Source organism: Carassius auratus, chromosome 13, assembly GCF_003368295.1.
Source record: "Carassius auratus strain Wakin chromosome 13, ASM336829v1, whole genome shotgun sequence".
NCBI classification, from domain to species: Eukaryota; Metazoa; Chordata; class Actinopteri; order Cypriniformes; family Cyprinidae; genus Carassius; species Carassius auratus.
Window position 1 is genome coordinate 3519471 of NC_039255.1, and position 9149 is coordinate 3528619.

Consider the following 9149-nt stretch of genomic DNA (forward strand, 5'->3'; position numbering starts at 1 on the left):
ACACAAAATGTGGATAAGGCAAGGATAAAACATTTCCGATATAATTTTATTTAATTATCAGTATTTAAGTAGAAATTGCATACCTGATCACATTTATTTAATGTAATAATTACATAACTAAAATACATAATTATTCTACTGCATATATTTGTTGGTTTATCGATCCAACCTTTTTAAAAACCGTTTAGCAACATGTAGAAAAAGGACATAAAAAGCAAAAAAATGAACATATTCCTAATGTAAACCAAACTTCCTAATGAAACAATTTTCAGCTGCAGACATTTACAAAGGAAGAAATGTTGATTTGGTATTCAGTACACCTATACATTCAATAAATTTAAGAATGATGATTTACATTAGGAATGCATGCTACTTTTTTGTATTGGTCCTTTTTTTCACATTGCTTTTTTAACATTTGTCTGATTTAAATATCTATATATAACTGCAGATGATATTTGACTAAATAGTTTTGAGGATGCAATCCTTCTAAAATCATTGTATAGTAAAATGGATTAACCTGAAGGCTAAAACAATTACTGAAATTGTTCAGCCGACTGCAATGGTCCTGGACTTCACAACACAAAAGTGACAATCAACTAAAAAAACACTAATATCCGAATCTCTCAATTCCTTTATATTTTATTTTAGACATCCAATAAAAAACGAGGAAAGTGACTGCTGTATTTAAATTCCCTTTCTACCATTTCAGTCAAACCGGAAAAGAACACAAAAACAATTCATTTTCTGTGGAAAAACATACAAATAAAATAGAATTATCTACGCAAAAAAAACAATGACCATAAAAAAAAGCCTTGTGTTAAAAAGAAAACCATTTACAATAGAGATTCTCTGAAAGGAATCTCATAGGAACCTTTTCATCACCAAAATCACAAATGATTTGATGAAATGCACAGTGGACATAAACGTGACACAGAAGTGCTGCTATATTACAGTGTTTATATATACTCTGTGTGTAGTTATATGATAAATACTGTGGGGATTAAGCAAAAATGTATATTTTTCTATAGCTTTACAGAGTACTACAAATATGAATAGTTTAAGCCACACATCCCTTTTAACCGCTGATAGCAACAGAAGCATTGTGTCACTGATATTTCATATACTCACCTCTGTCTGTTACAATTGAAACATTGTTTCAATCTATTAATTCACAAGAAGCCTAAATAAAAATATGTCTGGTTAGATCATGATGCAGCTGTGGAGAATGTATGTACAAACAAATATAAATAAATAGAAAAGCTTCATATACATGCAGAGTGATTACAAAGAACAGATGTACAGTATACAGTAAAATGCATGAGCTATATTCTATATAGGTGTGTTTACTGACAGAATGGAGAGGCGGTAGGGTCAAATGTTTTAAAGACATCCCTCAAGGGTCTGTCTTTTTTCTTACTGTCTTTGTCCTCCTCATCCTCTTGGGGAGTCCCAGCAGCAGGACCCACAGGTTTGTTCTGCCGCGGGTCAGTGTAAGCAGGCCGGATCAGTCCTGCTAGTGCCTGGATTGGCAAGTTGTGCACAGCGGGAGCTGCCGCCCGGACTGGCGAGCAAGGAGACGCTGGCATTACTGTAGGCACAGGAGGATTTGACGGACAGCCACTTGTGTTGCTCTCAGAGTCCTCAAGTGGACTTTTTTGGTCTTTTTCCCACTCCTGTGCCCTGTGATGGTGAGCCATGTGGTGGAGAGCTTGGGAGCTTCACAGATGGCTTTAGGATACTCGGTTTTTTAGAGTGCTCCTCACCATCACGTTTCGGGGAGAGTAGGCTGTGATTGCGTGGATCGTATAAACTAATCCCACCTAACAACGTAGTAGGGCTCTCAAGTCCTGCTCCCCTTGAAGACGCCAGGCGGGGAGCATAAGGGGGCAACTTTTCTGACTCGGGCTTAACCGAAGCGGCAACCATTTGGTTTGACGACCCACGCTGTAGCCGCGGGTCAATGGCTCCTCCTCCAGATGGACTCTCACTCATACCCTGTAGCTTGGAATCCAGGCTTCCAGACCGACTGATTCTGGGATCAAGAGTCTTATGAGTACGTGGGTCCAGGGGCTTGTCTGGGTGGTGGTGATGAGCATCTGCAGTCCTACCGGGAGGACTGCCGAGTCGCCCAATGCCCTCTTTGAAGCGGGCGGCTGCCAGACGTGGATCAGGAGGTGTTGGGGTTGCTGAAGGAGGGTGATCCGGTGGGGAGGAGAGGCTACGGTTTAGTTGAGCATCTGCGATTAAAGGTGGCAGGGGAAGATTTATGGAAGGCTCCTGTTTGGGAATCAATAGAGGAATGAGGTCCTCTGGAGCCCAAACCACAGTTTGTGCAAAAACCGGACGCTGGAGGAGAATATCCACCCGGATGTGGCTGAACTGCTTGATTTGACAGCGGGGGTCACGCAGCGCGGCTCCAGGGCTGGGATCCAACGGGATCAATGCTGCTCGTTCCCTCAGCTCTCTCTCACACTCGTCATCATCCTCTCCGGCGGGAGGTTTGTGGGACACGGCGGGGTTTGGGTGGCGATGAGGGTCAGGTTTGGAGGAGTCCAAAGGTTTCATCTTGCGTGGGTCTCTGGCAAGCCTGGGGTCCCCGACACCATCTCCAGCGTCTTTCCTGGGATCTGGGGGACGCTGACGAGGGTCAGCTTTTATTCGAGGATCATTGGGCAAAGCTCGTTCCTTCTGGAGTCTAGGGTCGGCTGGTCCCGCACTAGGCTGGTTTTTTAGCATTTCGTTCTGCTTCTTTATAGTATTAAGGATGGCTGTTACACTTCCACCCTCTTCCTCATCACTGGAGTACCAGTTAGGGGCTTCATCTAATAAACAGAAATTATATTAGAATATGAACATTTAAACAGAATCAAACCGGAACCAAGAACTATTTTAAACCTACTTTGCTAATGTATTATTAATGAATATTAACATTGATTTGACTATATATAAGTTAATAAAAATATATAATCATCACCCTGGTTCCCTCAACAAAAAAGCCAACAAGATTTTCCCATTGGCTTTTGGATTATTGCAAAAAATAAGCTCTGTGACCAACAAAAGTTTATGATTCTTACATGTTTTGTTAATCAAGATAATTTTCTCAAATTAACACAGCTTAGTTCTACTTGTTAGCAACTGCTTATTTCAAGACACATAAAAGCTTCAAAGAATGAACAAGGTATTACTGATGTATTTTATGTTGCAGAATAAATTGTGAAAATATCTTGAACTTGTGTTAACCCAAAAAAAAACCACTGACATCAGGAGGATGGGACCATTAGTTCAAAAACGTAACTTGTTTCCAGGTTATAAGACTAATTCCTGCAGCACTCTATTGTTCAGGGTTAAAGCATCATTGTTTCAAATTGTTTATTTCCAACATCCCACGCTAACCTTTCTCTCTGATGGGAGGTGCAGACCCTTGTCCATCATTCCTGTGAGAGTCAGAGTCTTGCTTGTTTTGGTTTAGATGTAAAAACAAAGCCTTCTGTACAGCCGGAAGGAAATCCTGCATCCCACTGGAATCAGAGCTCCCATGTGACTGGGAGTCCTGCATCGGTCCCTCATCTGTAGGTACAACAGAGAATAAGGCATGAATAGATTCATATTTTATAAATATCAAACGTTTCATAAACAACAACAACTGAAACAATAATGCCAAATGAAAACCTACCCCCTTGGGCCAAAGACTGGCTGCTAAACAAATTCTTGAAGAACTCTGAGGGCATCTGGCCCATGTTTTGGAAAGGCATGTTCATTGGCATGTCAGGCACAGGTTGAAATGAAGCCCCGTGTTGATTCAGTGGAGGACGGTTCATGTGCTGCATGTTTCCATGAAAAGCAGGCGGCTGACCTGGAGGTGGCATTGGAGAGCACTGGCCAAAGCCCTGGGGTGGAGGTTGGCCTGGTGGGCTTTGGGGCATTCCTGGACCTGTAAATGGTATGGGAGGGCTCCCTATGGAGCCTGGATGAGGGGAATGGGAAGCATTGGGTGGAGAAGACATAATATTGCCAGCCTGCATTTCCTCAGGGCTACTGCCAAACTGTGGACCACCTTGAAACTGTCCAGCAGGGGGAGATGCACTGTTGTAGAAATTGGGCCTGCAATGAAAACAAGAAAGAAACATGCTACAAACCAACAGCAAGAAAAACAACTATTGTTTAATTGACACTCACTTGGGCTATTGGGGAGAAAAACATATTTCTAAACTTGTCTATAATGATGAACAGGTAATCCATACAATGCCAATCTGAAATAACTGGTGGTCTTTAATTTTAAAGTAGTTTGGCAAAAACGTGGAAATAATGACCTTTTTGAAGGTAGGTAGAAATAATTATCTACTGTTCAGTTTGACTTGTTGATTGAAGATTTATTTACTGATATTGCCAACTTGTAAATAGAAGTATACGAAAAAGCTAAATGACAATGCTAAATCAGGTTATATGACATGTAAACAGACCAAACTTGACCAAATATTCTAGATGTAAACAGTCAGTGTTAAGAGGACTAAGTCAATAAACATCAAAAGTACCTTAGAGCAATCTTCTGTGCCAAGTCCACAGTAGGCTGAACTTTAATCTCAAAAAGAGAGGGGATCTTCTTGCCTCCATCCGTTGGACTTCCAGGACCAGGAGTGGGTAATAATCCGACTCCTGGAGGTGGTTTTGGTAGTGGAGCGATTCCTTGTTTTCTCAGGTCTTCTAACTCCAGCTCATCCTCATTGATAGTTTCCTCATCTGTATTTAGGATCTAAAATGTGCAACGCCAATTAGGTTTCCAATGTGTGATTTATTCATTGAATGTGACATACAATATTCGATAGAGTTGATGCTAGAATGTAAACCTTGCTAGATGTGAAAGTTGCATATCTGAACTTTTATAAAGTGATAAAATAACTCTAATTGAGACCCTGGAACTGTATATTTACTGAGAACGCATTTTATTACCACTGCATTGCTGAGCAAGGCACATTATCCCAAGTTATATGTATTTTAAATATGAATACAGGGCATGTATCTGTATGGAAACTGAATATTAAGTCTCAGTTTAGTTCATACCTTCTCCAAAAGCTCCTTGGTAACATCGGTTAAAGGCTCATGGGAGAACTTGCAGTTGTCTCCTTGATAACACTTTGCTCCGGTGTGAAAGAACTTGCAAGGATACTCACATACACTTTAGGGTCAAGGTCCAAAATGGGAAACAAACAAGAGAAAACACTTTCTTTTTTGACTAATGACATGTTAAGATTATCTCTTACTGTTAATCTGTTAAAAACAGATCCAAGAAATGTTTGGAAAGGATATTGTGCATGTATATACAGATGTCTCCTTTGGTACAGTATCCCTGGACATAAAACTTGCACAGTTCTTTCTTCTTCTCTGGAACAACATTATCATGTTCAAACTTGCACTGGTCCCCCTGTGAAGCATTAAGATCACGTTTCACTAACAAATGAATTTTGACTTATAAAATGAATGAAGAAGTGTGAAAAGGGTGGAATAAGCTTACCTTGATGCATCTACCCTCAAGGAAGTATTTACAAATGTGCCTCCCATTGTGTTCAACCGTATGTTGATTAATGAATTCCTGGCTCATAATTGGACGCTTCTTCTGGAAACTGGGTGGTCCTCTAGAATCCTGTATGAGGACAAGACAATAATAACTTGAGTGCCCTGAGACCTCACCAGTTTACTCAAAAAAAGAGAAGTACTCACTCCGTCTCCTCCACCATGTTCTCCACCTCGACCGCGACCCCGGCCCCAGTTCTTGCCCTTCTGTTTCTTATTCTTGTTCTGCATTCCCCGTCCCCTGCCAACGGCACCACGACCTCTACCTCGCTGCCCACCAACTATATAACAAGTGAACGAAAAAGTTGAAAGATGATCAAAATAAGCCACATTTAACTCGAGATCAAGGGTTTAGCATGTTGGGTCTTCAGATGGATTCCCATGCAGACTTCTATAATATTTGTAAGCAGAGTAAACAAACATACACTGCTGTTGTTGTCCCTTCATGATTGGTCTCTTGGCCTGGTCTTTAGGTCCTGCTTTGCCGTGACCAGACGACTCTTTAGCATGTTTGTATTTAGACAGCTCCTCAGAGAAATCATCGTCTTCATCATAGTCGTACTTTTCTTCACTGTAGTCACTGTATTTATCCAAATCGCTGGTCTTGTGCTGTATTGATCTCGGAGGTTTTGCGGATTCATTTTCCCGCTGGAGACGTGGGTAGAAAGGAAATTTAATTGCATGCTGCTGATAATGAAATTTTAAATCTAGTACCTGATCGTGAACTCACCTGCGCCAATTCTCCGTCATGGTCGCGATATGTTCCTTTGCTCTTCTTGCTCTTGGGTCTGTCTTGTCGCTCGTGCTCCGAGTCATAGCTGTCCGAGCTAGATCCGCTGGATGGAGAATGATGCTGAATTGGAAAATTTTTAAAAAGAGGTAAGAGGAAATGTACTAGTATCAGTTGCATTAAAAAGATACAACGAACGAAAGTACCTTTTGTCGGTCTCGTCTCCTTCTCTTCGACCGTCGCTTTTCTTTCCTGTGTCGCTTTCGCGAATGCCGGTGTGACTTGTCATCTTTTTCTCTGTCTTTTCCCTTCTCTTTGTCTTTCTCGACCTCTTCAGGCTCTTCCTTAGCTTCCTTCACTTCTTCTATGCTTATGCCTTCATCATCTATTTCTCCATCCTCCAATTCTCCATCCTCCCTGTAAGATCAAAACAAGCATGTTTGAGGATAGCCAGGAAAATGCTATCAAATCAGTGAAAAGGCTAAATATTCAGAGCAAAACTAGTATTCAAGCATCATCACTATTATTGTTCATACTCAGAATTAGGGGTTTTTTATGAACTTTTTAAAGACTTGAGCCAGGAAGCAACCACCCACAAAGAGCATGAAGCAATGCATTGACAAATTATAAGCTATAACTTAAAACTTCTATAGAAAGCAAAGTGGAAAAATAGGAAAAGAATGAAGAAAAAAAAAAAAGTGTCTATTCTGTCCTGGAGACCCGTAGGCTTGAAATGCACACAGCATTTTAAAACATGAAGATGAAATTAAAGAGTCATGTAATCATGCAGCATAAGCTTTCCTCTTAAATGCATAATGCATGGAGCAAACTCTTATTGGATTAAAATCAATACGGAGGTTTGCTTTGCCAGGTGTCAAATTCCCAACAGATTACAGATCTTTAAAGTCGGAAATGAGAGCAAGGAGACACAATTACACTGATGCCTTGTCCAAATACCCACACATGCTGTCTTGGCCACTTGAGAGCAAATGCTCATGACAGCAAGTAAGTGTGCAAGACTGTCCAGATCTTAAAAACAGCAAAACACAGTGCTCTTAACACACACCAAATCCCACTCCGGAGTGGTATTCAAGGCTTAGTGTATCCCATCATGCATCATGTTGTGGAAATAAATCGCGAGACGTTTTTGCCAAGATCGTGAAGGTTCACAGAAACCTTTCCAATGCAAGTTAAATATTAATAATAATTGAGATATTACATATGATTTGGTAATAAAACAAAGCGCTACACATTTTATTACTACATTGATTAGAATATTTATATGTATATTTACATTTGGAACTGCTTTTTATCACTTAATTAGAAGCACCACAAATTAATATTGTCATGTTATAGGGACTACTGAACAGACATTTAGAAGTTGATTTTAAAATGCAAAGTATTTAAAATAAATCAAAAATACATTTTTTACAACATTATAAGTGTGTCCCATCAGGTTCGAAACACTTGTTGTCTTCATCCTCACTTGAACACTTGGGCCAAATACCAGGAAATACATCATAGAAGTAGTCAAGTGCAAAGAGCACAAGTGTGGGTATTTGGACAAGGCTTGAGAGTCTGGAGGTCTCTCAGTTTTTGCCAAACTAGGTCATGACACTATAGAAGGAAACCAAGATCTCTTGGATTTTTACACAGCTAAATAATGGCCTTAACATACATTGACAAAGCATGGACAATGCAAAAGATGCCACTATGGTCCTCTGGTGGGTTTAAAAACACAAAATAGTTAATAGTCAGCGTTGCAAAATGGGATGATGTAGTGACTTTGTAGGTGATTATTGGTTTGATAACTAACTTGGCATCTTCTGTGTTTGACATTAAGGGAAATGGAAGGAAACAAAATAATTACAATATTTTAACCATGCTGCATTTTTCGATTTTGAACATATGACCAATAAACGATGGGTAATGCACACACAGAGATACAAGGTGCAGGATCTGGATGCTGTCGAGGCCAAGCCAGCAATTTCTTATTCAATAACACGCCAATATTGTCAACTTAAGTGCAATGAATAGGATATAAATGTATCTGAATTGGGGGTCAGAAATTATTCAAGAACCAGGACATTAAAAACCCTCAAGAAATGCCCTAGATATTTAATACCTAACTTGAAAAATATTTATCTAGGCCTATCTTGTTGTGGTGTTGAGAAACGATTACATTAATTTAGCATTATTTCTGACAATGACATTTGATTAAATGGACAACGCTCTGTGAAATTATAAAAATTTTTGATGATGAATCGTGGCACAAAAAGACCAGCGAATGAATGTCTGCATGAATCAAGTGGGCAGATTGAATCTTAAGCCAACCTACAGATCCTCCAATCACTGGCTGATAATTAAAATTTCTCAAACAATGCCTCAACAGTCCTGTCATATGAATCCCCAGGCATGTTTTTCCTTTCCCAGGTGGCGGGCGTTAAAAATGGAACGTGAGTGGGCGGGCATCTCAAGACTATTTACATATTTAAAAGCCTTCAACGACTTATCATCAATTACTATAATAACGAATTACAGCCTCCTACAAATATCCTTAATCAGAACAAATGGGGAAAGCGATGGAAATTGACAAAGATGACCAGTGTCACTCTGAAACATATATTAAAATGAAAGTGCATGCAGGAAAATGTTTACTTGTGGGGAAGGCCTGTCCAAAAAAAAAAAAAAAAAAGACCAAAAACGAAGCCTAAACGTACTTGACGTTGGAAAAAACTAAAACAAGATTCACATTCACTCGATAGACGCACACAGTGAAGCATTTGCAGATAAGAACATGTTTACTCGACCTTTCTTCCCCTGTTCAGCTCACAGTCTGTCATGTTTTTGT

The 9149-nt window shown here is 39.9% G+C and overlaps 1 protein-coding gene across 1 annotated transcript; it reads right to left on the reverse strand.

The window, feature by feature from the left end:
• Positions 1-623: 623 nt before the first annotated feature.
• On the reverse strand, positions 624-9147 carry LOC113113217 (zinc finger CCCH domain-containing protein 6-like; the record flags this gene model as incomplete). Its single annotated transcript, XM_026279385.1, is given in 14 exon segments — positions 624-1667; positions 1669-2822; positions 3394-3567; positions 3674-4101; positions 4533-4750; positions 5059-5168; positions 5305-5419; positions 5510-5638; positions 5716-5849; positions 5994-6216; positions 6299-6421; positions 6505-6715; positions 9109-9122; positions 9124-9147. Coding segments are annotated over 14 exon segments (3381 nt in total), but the record flags the coding sequence as incomplete, so codon positions are not given.
• Between the last annotated feature and the right edge of the window lie 2 nt (positions 9148-9149).